This window comes from Myotis brandtii, unplaced genomic scaffold (genome assembly GCF_000412655.1).
Source record: "Myotis brandtii unplaced genomic scaffold, ASM41265v1 scaffold420, whole genome shotgun sequence".
In the NCBI taxonomy this organism is placed as follows: Eukaryota; Metazoa; Chordata; class Mammalia; order Chiroptera; family Vespertilionidae; genus Myotis; species Myotis brandtii.
The window spans coordinates 54,414-67,247 of NW_005366109.1; the positions used below are offsets into that span (position 1 = coordinate 54,414).

The 12,834-nt window shown below is 53.5% G+C and overlaps 1 protein-coding gene across 1 annotated transcript in view; it reads right to left on the reverse strand.

Moving 5' to 3' along the window:
* MTCH1 (mitochondrial carrier 1) overlaps positions 1-12,192 on the reverse strand; it is a 15,656-nt gene extending 3,464 nt beyond the window's left edge. Inside the window, exons 1-8 of the mRNA XM_014545706.1 lie at positions 12,145-12,192; positions 9,094-9,178; positions 6,224-6,330; positions 5,790-5,867; positions 5,336-5,393; positions 4,949-5,000; positions 3,204-3,263; positions 834-927 (exon numbers count right to left, since the gene is read on the reverse strand). Of these exons, the coding sequence (XP_014401192.1) occupies positions 834-927; positions 3,204-3,263; positions 4,949-5,000; positions 5,336-5,393; positions 5,790-5,867; positions 6,224-6,330; positions 9,094-9,178; positions 12,145-12,177 (567 nt within the window). The 5' untranslated portion in view covers positions 12,178-12,192. The remainder of the gene's footprint in view (positions 1-833; positions 928-3,203; positions 3,264-4,948; positions 5,001-5,335; positions 5,394-5,789; positions 5,868-6,223; positions 6,331-9,093; positions 9,179-12,144) is intronic.
* Between the last annotated feature and the right edge of the window lie 642 nt (positions 12,193-12,834).

Below are 12,834 nucleotides of genomic sequence, written 5' to 3' on the forward strand. Positions count from 1 at the left end.
TGGCAATCCCTGCTGTTACAATGGCTGTCTACCAGGAACCCCCACCCATCACTGTTCCCCAACTCTCATCTTGATTCAGACAGAATCAGTCAAGCCATCAGGTCCTTAGACTCCTTTCTTCTTGGAGCCTTTTAGAAGGCAAGGCCTCCGCATGCCTGCCCCAACTGCTGAGGTCTGTGCACAGCAGGTGTGTGGGCCACTGTGAACACAATACTGGGGTGCTCCTGGATAGCACGCTTCCTAGTTGATGTGAAAAACCTCAAGGGGGGGAGCACCCCTACCTGGCACAGGGAAAGACCTAGTCCCAGCCCTGGCGATCCCAGCCAAGTGCCTCTGGGGAGCCCTTCCACCTCTGGGTCTCAACTTCTCTATCTGTGAAGGAGGATGACACACCTGCCCTGCTCCCTTCACAACTGGGGTGTTGTCAGGAGCAAATGTCATAATGTTCACAAAAGGGTTTTGAAAGCATAAACACTAAGCAGAAGTTAAAGGTTGCTGGGAGTCAGTCTATCTTGTTTCCTGATCCCTAGTTGGGTCATAACTCACGCAGCCTTGGATAAGCTGGGATGTCTTATTTCTAAAGCTGCCCAGGGACGGGCATTCCATAAACTCCAGGTTTCCAGTCTGAGGCAAAGGTGACCTGGGCACAACGGAGGTCTTCCCTCAGACCACTCCCCCAGAGGCCCTCCCTAGCCCTCAGAACCCCAGAGTCCTCAAGTCTGCCCTAGGCCCTGGGCATCAGAGGTACACAGAAAGATGGACAAGTCCTTGTTCCAACAAACCTGGGAACCTGGATTCTGGTCGTTTCCCAGCCCCCCTGGGGAGTCACTCACGCTGTCATCCACCAGGTAGGCATTGATGAAGTGGGCCAGCAGGTTACAGCCCCACAAGAAAACCACATCTCCCAGGAGGTGAGGGATTAAGCCACTAGAAAACAAGGTGAGCAAAGATGAGCCAGGGTGGGAGGAGAGCATTTCCTGGGGGCTCTACCCCAGGAAGCAGCAGGGATGTTCCAAGCTCCAAAGTCAGCACATCCAAGCCTCAGGCAGGAAGCCCGCAGGGCCACGGGGGCCAGCGGCTATGCACACAGGAGGGCTCCTTTCTCCAGGGCTGGGGGTTATGTGCTCCGTCTGATACCAGATTAGCTTCCGGTTTCACAAGCGTTTTCAAACCACAGAAGCTGGGCCTCAAGATGTGAATGTTACTAAATCTGGGATTTTCAATACAGATTATGAAAGAGTGCCTATATGTTGGTAGTTTTCTCCTGGCCTTGATACCTAACCAACTCTCACAAAACACTGCTGAATGCATGCTGTCTTCCCCCGGAATGTTCACAAGCAGGCAAACTTCACAAGCTTTTAAAGTGACGGCCTCGGAGATGAGCAGAGAGGAGGCTCCCTCCAGATACAGCACTGAGGATCGGGGGTCCTGCGTGTGCGGGTGGTTTTAATGTGCTTATTTAGATATGTTTGTTTAGATATGGAGTGACTTGAAAAGATTTCCAGAAAAATGGCTATCTCTTGGGAGGGGAAGTAGAATTATGATTTTTGAGTTTTTAAAAATCGTATCTCAAAATACTTCAAAAGTTCACAAGAATTAGATGCAACACATCTATGTTAAGAGGGATATTAACAAAATGAACCTCCTGAATGCAATGTCTAATCCTGCTGCTTCCACCTGTGCTCAGGTGGCCTCTCCACACGTCCCCTTTGGTGCGTTCTGAGAATTGTAACATCTACGTGTGTCACCTATTCCACACCCTCGTGAAGATGAGGAGAACCCAAAGGTTAAGTGACCAACAGGAGTCTTAGTCACACACCAGAATAACACTATACAATGAGTGTGGAAAACACCAGAAGTGCCCTAGCTGGTTTGGCTCAGTGGATAAAGTGTCAGCCTGCAAACTGACCAGGTTCGATTCTGGTCAAGGGCACATGCCAGGTGTGGGCTCGATCCCCAGTAGGGGGTGTGCAGGAGGCAGCCAATCAATGATTCTGTCTCATCATTGATGTTTCTATCTCTCTCTCTCTCTCTCCCTTCCTCTCTGAAATCAATAAAAATATATTTTAAAAAAACCAAAACGCCAGAGGTGGTGATGTGTAGTGTTTTAAAGTCTGATATACCAGTCACGTGGGCAAATATTTACTCATATATTTGCTCGTGTATATGCCTATATGCATGGGTGTATATATAAAAATATGTGTGTGTACGTAAGTCAAAGTTTGGCACTATCGACATTTAGGGCTGAATAAGCCTTCGTGTGGCTGCCCTCTGCATCGCAGGATGTTTACAATAGCCCTGGCCTCTACTGGATACCAGCTGTGACAACAAAAGATATCTCCAGGCAGTACCAACGTCCCTGGGGGCAAACATCACCTCCTGATGAGACACACACCTACACACATGCGCACACGCGGAGTTGTTTCTTGGTTACCTTAGATCATAAATAAAAACACCTGACCAACTATACAACCACAATATGAGTAAATAGAGAGCCCATATTTAGTACATACATGTCACTCACTGCCTAGACCTTAAAAGGCAGAACAGATGACACTTGTCAGGCCCGGCTTTGGGGCTCCATCTATGGATTATTCTGTCTGAACAGAGTCTTTTTGGTATGCTTTCTTTACAGGTAAAGTAAGGTGGGTGTGAGACACAAGGAAGGCAGAGGGTCTGTGGTCCTTGGGAGCACGTGTGCCCTGCTGGCAGGTGCTCTGCACAAACACAGGCCGAGCAGGGCCAGGTTTAGAAACAGGAATTGTTACGTGAAATTCCCTACATGTCAGACGTGAAGAACTCAGAAATGCTATCACTGAATGCTAATGCTGTCAGTGTTCGGTCCTCAGTCCATGGCACAGATTGTCAGTCATTTTTCAGCAAAGAAACCAAGGACGATAGAGTGCCCTGGCTCATGCTCAGCCCCATGCCCACCCCCAGCCCTGGCAAATGGACAGGGCCTGGGTGGCCAGTGCAGTCAGCACTGAACAAACAGTACCGTCTCTGTGTGGGCCGGGTCTGGACAAGCCTGCACAGCTCTGGTCTGGACGATCTGTAGCTCGAACGCGCTGTGAAGTGCAGCTACTCAGACGGGAGCGGGGCCTGGGGTTAGACTGAGGCCAGCAGCTGCGGCCTGAGAGGCTGAGTGAGCCTTTTAGCAGAGCCATGCCCGTGGGCAGCTTTGGAGATATAAACTCACGTACACAAAGAATCCCAGAAACCCCTCCTCTTTGAAAATCTTCCCAATGGAGCTCAGCACGCCACTGTAAAGAAAGCAAGACGGGGCTAGAGGTCACTCAGTCACCTGAAGAAGCCCATTCCTCTACCCTCCACCCTCCCCACCGCTGCTCAGAGCCATCGACTCCTGGCCGGGACGGGCAGGGGAGATTCTGTTTCCAGGCAGAACCCAGTGAAGATGACAGAGCTCTTGCTTGGGGGCACTTACCCAGTTCAGAGACTGGAGAAACCCTACCAGCACTGGGGCAGAACTCAGCAGTTAGCAACCACTGTTTCTGTGGGTCTGGAATTTAGGACTAAACCGTCCAGCCTGGGCTACGGCACCACGATGGGCACTTCTGCCTGGCCCTAGACTTATCTCTGGCTGAACAACCTTTCGGTAGAGAAGCAGATGGAGTGGCAAGTGGCGAGAATTACCTTCCCAGAAGGCAGAGGAGAAACACAGGGCCCTGCAGCAGACCGCCCAGAGGCAGCCTGGGAGGCATCTGGCCCTCCCCAGCAAGGAGCCTGGGGACCAGCACTCATCATGGCCTGTAGGAGACCAGAGGAGCTTCTAGGTGTGAAATGGAAAGCAGGCTCAAGAGCAACCCCTGTGACCTTGGCCAGCAATGCCAAGTGGCCGGGCCTCAGGCGGCAGTGGCCCAGGAGAAAAAGGGATGGTGGGAGCCAAAGCCTTGGCTAGTGCTGGTTCCAGGGCACGGGCCCTGCCAGGCCCCACTATCTTTCTCCTCAGAACAGTGGCACGACCACGCCTGGTCCCATCTGCCAAGCTCACATTTCAGTCTAGGGCAGTGGTCAGCAAACTGCGGTTCAGCAAACCACGGCTCGCAAGCCATATGCGGCTCTTTGGCCCCTTCAGTGTGGCTCTTCCACAAAATACCGACTTCTGCACATGGGCCACAAAGTTTCGATCGCACTGTACATACGCGCCCGCACGTGGTATTTGTGGAACTGCCACACTCAAGGGGCCAAAGAGCTGCATGTGGCTCACGAGCCGCGGTTTGCAGACCACAGGTCTAGGGGAATGGGCCAATTTCCCACTAGTGAACCCAAAATGAGGCCCCATAGCAGCCAAGCTTCCTGGGGCTGTGACCCCACAGAACAGCAGCAGAAATCAACGGAACCCAGGAAACAAGAATTAGAGAGGGTAACAGAGGCGTGTCCTCCTGTCACAGGCCTCCAGGATCTGCCTCCTGTCCTGATTGAGCCTCTGAGGGGCAGGGAAGGATAATGACGGAGGGAAGGGCTGTGTCAGCACACCTCTGCCCCAGCCCCCTGCGAAGTGCAGCACGCAGATGCGAAGTGAACACTTGGTAATCAGCTGCAGTGGACAGAGGAGGAAATGAGCTGTGAGCAGATGCTAGGACAGTAGAGAAACCCTTAGGACATAACCTAGGGGGCAGGAGGAAACCCTGGCTCAGTCCTTAGTGCAGAATCAGCTCTGGTGCCAGGACTCCTAATCCAAACCAACTCCACGCCCACACACCTCTCTGCAGGGCACCCAGGCCCGTCCCGGGCAGCCTGGACAAGAGACACAGAGAAAAGGCCCCTGGACACAGACTATGGAGGCCACTACCAAGTTCCCCTGAAGTCAGCACATTAGAGCCACGGCAGAGAAGGGGCAGTGACTGGCCCAGCATGGCCTGTCCTCATAGACTCGGAATGGGGACTGGAATGGCCATGCCTCTCAGTCCCAAGAAGAATTACCCACCTGTACTTGGCCTCCCGTCCCACAAACTGAACCATGCAGCGCATTGAGATGACTGAGGAAAGAGAAAACACACAGAGGTGACATGACGCAAACACACAGAGCCCAGGACAGCCAGCTGTGGGTGCCCACTGGAGTGGCCCCTGCACATCATGGCCTGGGTCACAGAGCGGGGGGCTTCCCAGCACACCCCATGGCCACGACACCCCATCATCTACCTGGGAAGAGCCCCAGCTCCCTCTAGACAGGACTCCCGGCCAATCTCTCCTCAGTGGGGTTGCAACGCAATACCCCCACCTCACCGCCCTTCCCCGTAAGTCTACCGCCGCCCAGGTACAGTCCATGAGGGCCATCCCATTCCACGCTGTGGTCTCCAGTGGGGCAGCTCACCATGCAGGGGGTGGGCCAGCATGCGAGACACGCACTGCATCATCATCTCATAGGAGGTCTGCAAGAGGGCAGAGGGGGTCAGGGGAACCCTGGCAACCACTCAGTCCAGCCTGCCTCTGGAACTGGCACTTCTGGGGAGCTAAGAGCTCATATGGGGCACAACCTGAGATCCTGCAGCCCCCACATGGGGTCAGTCTACCTCAGGTGGCCCCACTTGTTGCCCACCTCCAATGCCCACCACCCAGGAGTGCTGCTGGGTCCCAGGCCAGGCCCCACAGCAGCTGAAGGCTTTCTGGAGCTCCCTGCAGTATCCACACCAGGCCTTCCACGTCGCCCCTCCCATGCAAGCACGAGGACCCAACTCTGAGCCTCTTCAAAGACCTGCCCAACTCAACGGTGAGAAATAACCCCACTCCTCTCCCAGGGCCTCTTCCTCTCCAATTCCAACACCCACCTCCTTCACCACCTTCCTCAGAGAGGTCTTCATGTCATCCTTGTTGGACACCTGCTCGATCTCATCCGGAGGGAAAACCTGAGACAAAACACGAAGGAGGGCCAAGCAAATTACAGAGCCTCTTACTGTAACTCGTGGGGCAAAGCGGCACGAAGCAGCTCCTACCACTTTCTCTGCAGTGACACTGGCTGGGCCAGCAGCCTCAGGTAACCCCCAGGGCTGGGGCCTGGTGTCACAGCCATGGGAAAGCGGGAAGACTGTGGGGCAGGAACCCTCCCGACCAACGAGTGTCAGTGTGGGGCCACCAGGGTTTGGAGCCTGGCTATGGTGCTGGGGTGGAGGATGGCAGCTGGAGCAGTGCACATGGCTGCCTCTGGGGTGGCCGGGAGCCCAGGGGAACCTTGGCAACTGCTGCTGACTTCAACGGGCCTCACCTTCTTCATGCTGCCCCGGGTCACGGTAGAGAGGGCGTTGGACATCAGTCGGGGGCTTAGGCCTCGGAACAGCCCGATCTTCCCATCCACGTGCACAATGTACTTGGCTACAAGGAAGCAGGGGTGGCAGTGTCACGCCAGCCCAGACACCCACTCCCAAGTCATAGTCACGGAGGGGAGGGCCGTCCAGGACCCTGGAAGCGATCAGGCCCCACCAATTTCTTCTCTAGCCCATTCCTTTGTGTAAAAGCCTTCAAAACATATTTCTGACAAACAAGTTCACATATTTCCTTTTTTAGCTTTGACAAATCTACTTGGCAAACTCAGCTCTAGTTTTCAACTCAGCAACTTCAGTGCTGCAACCCAGAAACCAGTTCTGTTACTCATTAAAAAATGTTTTTCTCAGGGGGAAGGAGGTAGAGTTCCCAGAGACAACAATAAAGTGTGCAACCCAAGGGAAGAAAAAAGAAAAAGGACGGGCTCCCAGAAGAGGCTCAAGAGTGTCTGCCGAGCATGCCCGGGGACCCCACCTGGAACCTGGTGGCATTTATTAATCAAGATGTGGGGAGGACATGCAAGTGGAGAAGTAACCAAAACAGAGGCATCAATGAACTATTTTACAGAAAAAACACCAGCAGTCAGGGAGCTAGAGCCCACCTGTGAGTCCTGCTTCTTCACTGGGGTCTCTGAAAGGATCGCTTTTTAAATGTTTTGTTGTTTTCTTTAACATCAACTTTTAAACTATGTTCAAAAAGCCGCTGTACTTTTACAAAGCTGAATACTTGGAAGCTGGCAGAGGATCTCAGACAATGCTCCCCTCAGACCCACGACTTCAGCTCTCTGGTGCCGCACAGTGGCAGGAACCGGCTTGTCCGGCTTTTCTCTGCAACACATCTGCCACCCAGCAGGCCACTGCCACTGCCACTGCCACTGCCACTGCTTCCCGGGCTGCAGCACCTGTTACCTGCACACTTGCTTCCTGAGATGGGGAGGGCTGGGGAAAGGGGGCGGGGAGGGGAGGACACAGGCGCCTGGCTTCAGAGTGGGCAGAAGGAAGGTTTGTTTTGGGGGAGGGGAGCGCCAGTCAGTAAGAGGGAGGGGGGCAGGGTAAACCAGTGTGATCTCCAGTGAGGCACTCAACCTCTTTCTATTCACCGGCCCACAGCAAAAAAGGAGTTAGGGACCCCTACTTCCCCCACCGCTGAGATGAAGAATGAACAAGTGAGAGCAGAGAAAGGCTCGTAAAAATGCCCAGAGGCCATGCTGGGCCCAAAGCCCTGCCCCTTCTCTTCCCCGAGGGGCCAGGGTCTCTCTGGTTGCAGGGGTTCTGCAGTCCCTGAACTCTCTCCAGGAAGTTCTTTGCCTCACACCTTCACCCATTACACCTTCACCAGGACAGGGGGAGTAGATGCTGTCCAGGCAGCTCTAGGCATCCACGTAGCCGAGCCCTCTCCCCATGGGAGAGCAGTGTGGTGTCTGGAAACACCCATGGGCACCTGCTACAACGCCCGGATGAAAACACCATTCATGTAAACTGGGGTGGGGAGCTCATCTTTGCAAGAGGCGGTAAAGTGAGTCCAGACCCCTCTCCTGAGTCCTTTCGGGAATGACTGCGAGGTGAACAAAGCCGGTCTGGGCTCTACCTCTCGTCCCTCGCATGGCTGGGGGGTGCCTAGCCATCAGAGACACCCCAGGGAGGGGCTGGCAGCCCACACCCCCGCTTCCCACAGACCCAGTGTTGACTGGGCCACCAGCCTCACTGTACTTCAGTGAGGTGCCTTCCTCATTCTGATCTCCCCTCCCCCACACTGACAATCTTTAAGTAAAAACAAATAAGAACACATTTCCCCACAAAATGACACGTTCTGACTGGCCCCAGACTGTGCCCAGCACCATGGCGGCAAGACTGAAAGAGAAACGTGACCTCAGATTCTGCCAGCAGTGTATGAAGTGAAACAAAGGGGACAGGAGGCGAAGCCCCAAGTTATTCGGTAGAAACAAAGGTTTTTAGAGAACATTCTGGAATGACCAAACAGATAAGAGCAGAGGTGGCAGAGGCATAAGGGGATCAGGCTGACTGTGAACTTAGGCAACAAGGGCACATTTTAACAAAGTCCCCAGCATGATCACCCTGTGAGGGTGGGGACTGGGAGAGGGGCAGCTGGTGGACTTGAAAAGATCTTGGGCAGCTGGGGAGGGGTGTGTGAAGGGCCAGGCATGAAGATTCTGGTGCCACTCTGCAGAGGAATGCAGGTCAGGGCAGTGAGGCTGCCTGTCCCAGCTCACCCGGCTGGTCAGGGCACACCACAGGTAAAGCCATTCACCATGCACTGGTCTATACCCAGTGGGTGGAGATGCCAGAATGAGTTAGCTCCATGCCCGGGGAACACAAAGGAAAGAGGACGAAGAAAGAAGAAAAAGAACCTGGCCTCCTGCTACAGTAGCAGGAAAGCAGAAAAGCTAGTAACAGGGCCGACTGCTCAGAGGGCAAAAGGACACCTCACTGTCCCGTCTCCCCCCCCCCCCCCCCCCCCCCCCCCCCCCCCCCCCCCGCCATTCCAGGCACAACCTGGGGGCAGGGATGACAGGGACCAGTGTCTTGACTGTCTCCTCCCTTGAACACCTGTCTGCCCCTCCCCCCCTCCTGGCCTGCTGCCAGGTAGAGGAGCTGGACCAAAGCTGTATGATTCACCTGGTCTCACCCCAATACCCTGCTGCCTCCGGCCACACTCTGGGATCCCCCCCCCCACGCCAGCTCTGACTCTGGGTGCCATGCTGCCCATGTGTTCCCCAGGGCCAGCTGGGCCTGCTCCCCATTGGATGCTGCTTTTGTGTCGGTGTGGGCGTTCCTGCCCAGGAAGCACACTCACCGTAGGTGAAGAAGCTCGGCAGATAGAGGACCTTCCTCCCCAGCACATTGGTCCCAACGGTGGGGGGCATCGGCTCATGGCCCACCTTCAGAATCAACAAACACAAAAGGCAGGTCAGATTCCACTGCTGACTCAGCCTCACTGCTTCTCGTCTTCCCAGGCCTCTAACTCTTTCCCCACAAATTCTAATGCTGTTCCTGTCGATGTTTTCCCCATCAAAACATAAAAGAAATTTCATGTGTCTATAACCATCAGGATCCTGAATCTCCCAATGACCAGAAATGTCTGGTCCCAGATACCACCCTACCACTATCCAAGTCACCCCCACCCGCCAACAGTGTTACCTCCAAATTCCAGATATCCCCAGGACAAAATCCCCGATTTTTATATACTTTGAATCCCATGCTCATCTCAGAATAAACCTGTTTATTGTCATCTCCAGGTTAAAAACTTCAGTCGTCTCAATTATAAATGTGGTTGACACCAAAACACAGCACATCCAAATCTCATCCCAAACTTCAGACAGCTCAGCCCCAAGCAGCCCATTCTAAAGGTCACCCACAACTCGCATTTCTTACCGCACCCACAGAAGATGCCAACAGATCTGTTCCTCTCACTCTCAGGCAGAGCAGACTGCCACCTCAAATCCCAGCTGCTCCTCAAACAATTCCTCGACTGTTTTCTAATCGCAGCCACCCGTATCCTTGTGACAGAATGTCCCCGCATTTCTGTGGGGCTATGGTCACTTTTGCTGTGTAGATGCTGTTAGGTGTGTTAACCTCATGTGGGTGAAGGACCAAGCCACCCACACCCCGTGAGGAAGTGGGGTCTCTGAGGGGTGAGGTTGTTTGCTACGCTGCCAATTGAGGAGAAAGACTCTGCTGCCAGGCAGGAGGCAGGGTGTCTGGGAGACCAGCACCTAAGTGGGGTGTGAGAAGTCTCCTTCCTTGACAGGGGGCTGGGACAGCAGCCCTGTCCCTCAAAGCAGGCCAACTGAGCCCATGGACCAGTGAACCAGAGCAGCAACTTTTTCCCCCCCAAATAAATATATTTTTATTGATTTCAGAGAGGGAGAGATATAGAAACATCAATGATGAAAGAGAATCATTGATCAGCTGCCTCCTGTACACCCCTAACTGGGGATCAAGCCTGCAACCCGGGGATGTGCCCTGACCGGGAATCGAACTGTGACCTCCTGGTTCATAGGTCAACACTCAACCACTGAGCCACGCCACCAGGCAGAGCAGCAACTCCTGAAATGTGGAAAGCAGAAACGGTAGGGTTGGGAGCTCTGCCTTAAAAACTGAACGAGGTAAGCTTCTAGTGCTTTCCTGGGTCAGTTCCCTTTCTTCTTTGCCTTAGGGGTTTTGACAGTTCACGCTGTCCCTTGTGGATGGGATTCTGAGCTACATGACATATTACTGATTGTAAAATAAGAAAGCTTCTCTGGATGAGGACCTTCTTTAAAAAAAGTCTATCCCAGGGGAGCTGGAGAACAGGGATGAGCCAGCTGACCTAGGCAGTTAACCCTCCCACACATTCCCTTGTGGGTTCAAAGCCGAAAGGTTCTGAGTTTTGTTTTTTCCTTACACAGGTAACATTCCCTTTATCCTCTCTACTCCAAGTCTCAGCTATGCTCTTCTGCTGTCTTATCCAGTCTAGTCACAACAATTTGGGAGTCCCATTGATTCCAATTTCATCCCTAAATCTGCTGTGTCCCTTCGCCTCATGCCCCCATAGCTTCCAAATCTACTGAGTCTATATCTGTAACTTCCACCTGGGTTATCAAAGGCACACTGCCATATGTCACCCTTATTCTCCTTGCCCTCAAAATTTCATTATTTGAGCCCAAGTCATACTTACCCAATTTCATCCCCAATTCCATGAACCCATCCAGAGCTGTGGCTCTGTATCAGATTCTGGCAGAGTTAGTCCATCCCCTTCAATCTCCAAATCCTGAAACCTAACACCCACCAGCCCTGATCTTAGGCACTGCATTCTTATGTACCCCAAATCTGCCACTCCAAGCCTGTTACCCCCAAAACTGGTATCTACCTTTTACAAAATATTACTGATTCCTGAGCTATGCCCATTAAAACTTCACCCCAAAGTATGCTATACTCAGGACCAGCTGAGTTCAAATTGGATAGGCCACCTCCCCACCATCCAGTTCTTCTAACCGGTTAGCCTCCCTTCACTCCCCAATTCCTTTCTCCCTCATTCCCAATTCTCTCTTCAAATCACCCTTACTTCAACTTCTTCTCAAACCTGTAAACCAAATCTACAATGGTCCAAATGATGAAGCTACTCCCCACTTCCTTTCCATGGAGCCCCCTATTCCTACACTCCAGCATCCTCCACTCCACAGATCCTCTTATCTGCCACCCTAAAACCCCAGCCCTCACCAATCTCACCCCAGCAGCCAAAACCCAGCCCCCAGTACCCTTACTTCACATCTCAGGTACGATGTTACAGTCAGGTCCTACCCTCCAAATCTATTACCCCATTCCCTTTATCCCCTCTACTCCAAGCCTGATTTCAATTATTCCCACTCAAGTCCCTCTTATTCCAATGGTATCTCTCACTGTCAGAACAATTATAAAGACAGTAAATCTGACACCCATTCACCTCAACTCAAATCAAACCTCAAATTCAAATCTTGGTTGGGTCTCCATCTCAATTTTTCTCCCCCCCCCCCCCCAACCCACTCTTCTTAACTGGAAAATTCTAGGCTAAATCTTCAGGCCTGAACCACCCCCATCTAAACAGTGCCCATCTCTCAGTCACCCCCACCTAATTCGGCCAAATATGCACCCCTCCACCCTGCCTCCTTCCAACTCAATCCCTCCCTTTCTCAAGGAGCCTGCTTCCTCTGCAAGGCATTGCTGGCCGGCGCCTGCATACCCAGTGCACCTGCAGGCACGGTGCCAGACATCCCTACCTCGGCCTCAGCTTCTGCCAGTCTCTCTATCCTGTCACCTTATGTCCCAACGACCCTTTATGCCCCACCCCCCGAGTTACGAGGACTGAGTCCCATCTCCCGACCCCCACCGCGACTTCCATTTTCTCCTCCAAATGCGTCATCCTTTCCCCTGAAAGCCTCCTCGCTCCCCCTCTCCAGACAAAACGCCACTGTCCCCTCCCCCGCTGCGTCGCCCTACGTTCCCCTCCTCCCACCAAATCCTCCGTCGCTATCAGACCCGGAGCCCCCCACCTCCGGCTAAATCCTCGCCTTCCCCCTCTCCCACCAAACCCCGTCCCCGGCAGGTCCACTGCCCGCCCTCCTCCCTGGAGTCTGACGCCTTTCTCCGCTCTTAATTTTTGGCCCAGGCCCCCCGCCCCCCGTCCTTTGTCTTAAATCCGTCCCTTTAAATCCATCCCCATCAAGGCCAGAGCTCTTGCTCCCTTCACCCTAAATATGTGCTCACCTTCTAAAGATTTAGCCTTGGCCCCCCCCAATTCTCCTTCCCACCCATTCGCCAAAACGTCCTGCCCCTTCCCCAAATCCGTTGCTTTTTCGCTCACCCCCAATATGCCCCTTCGTTCCTATTCTAGGTTCTCGCCTCCATGCCTTCACCCCCGAAAGAAACCCGTCTCTCCCCCATCGCCCTCCCCCGGCACCTCCAAAACTCCTCGCTCCTTCCACCCTCCCCCGAATCTGTCGCTCTGACCCCTTCGCCCCCTCTCCCACACCCTCAAACCTGTGCCCCTGCACCCCAAACCCTCCTGCCGTCCCCCGCT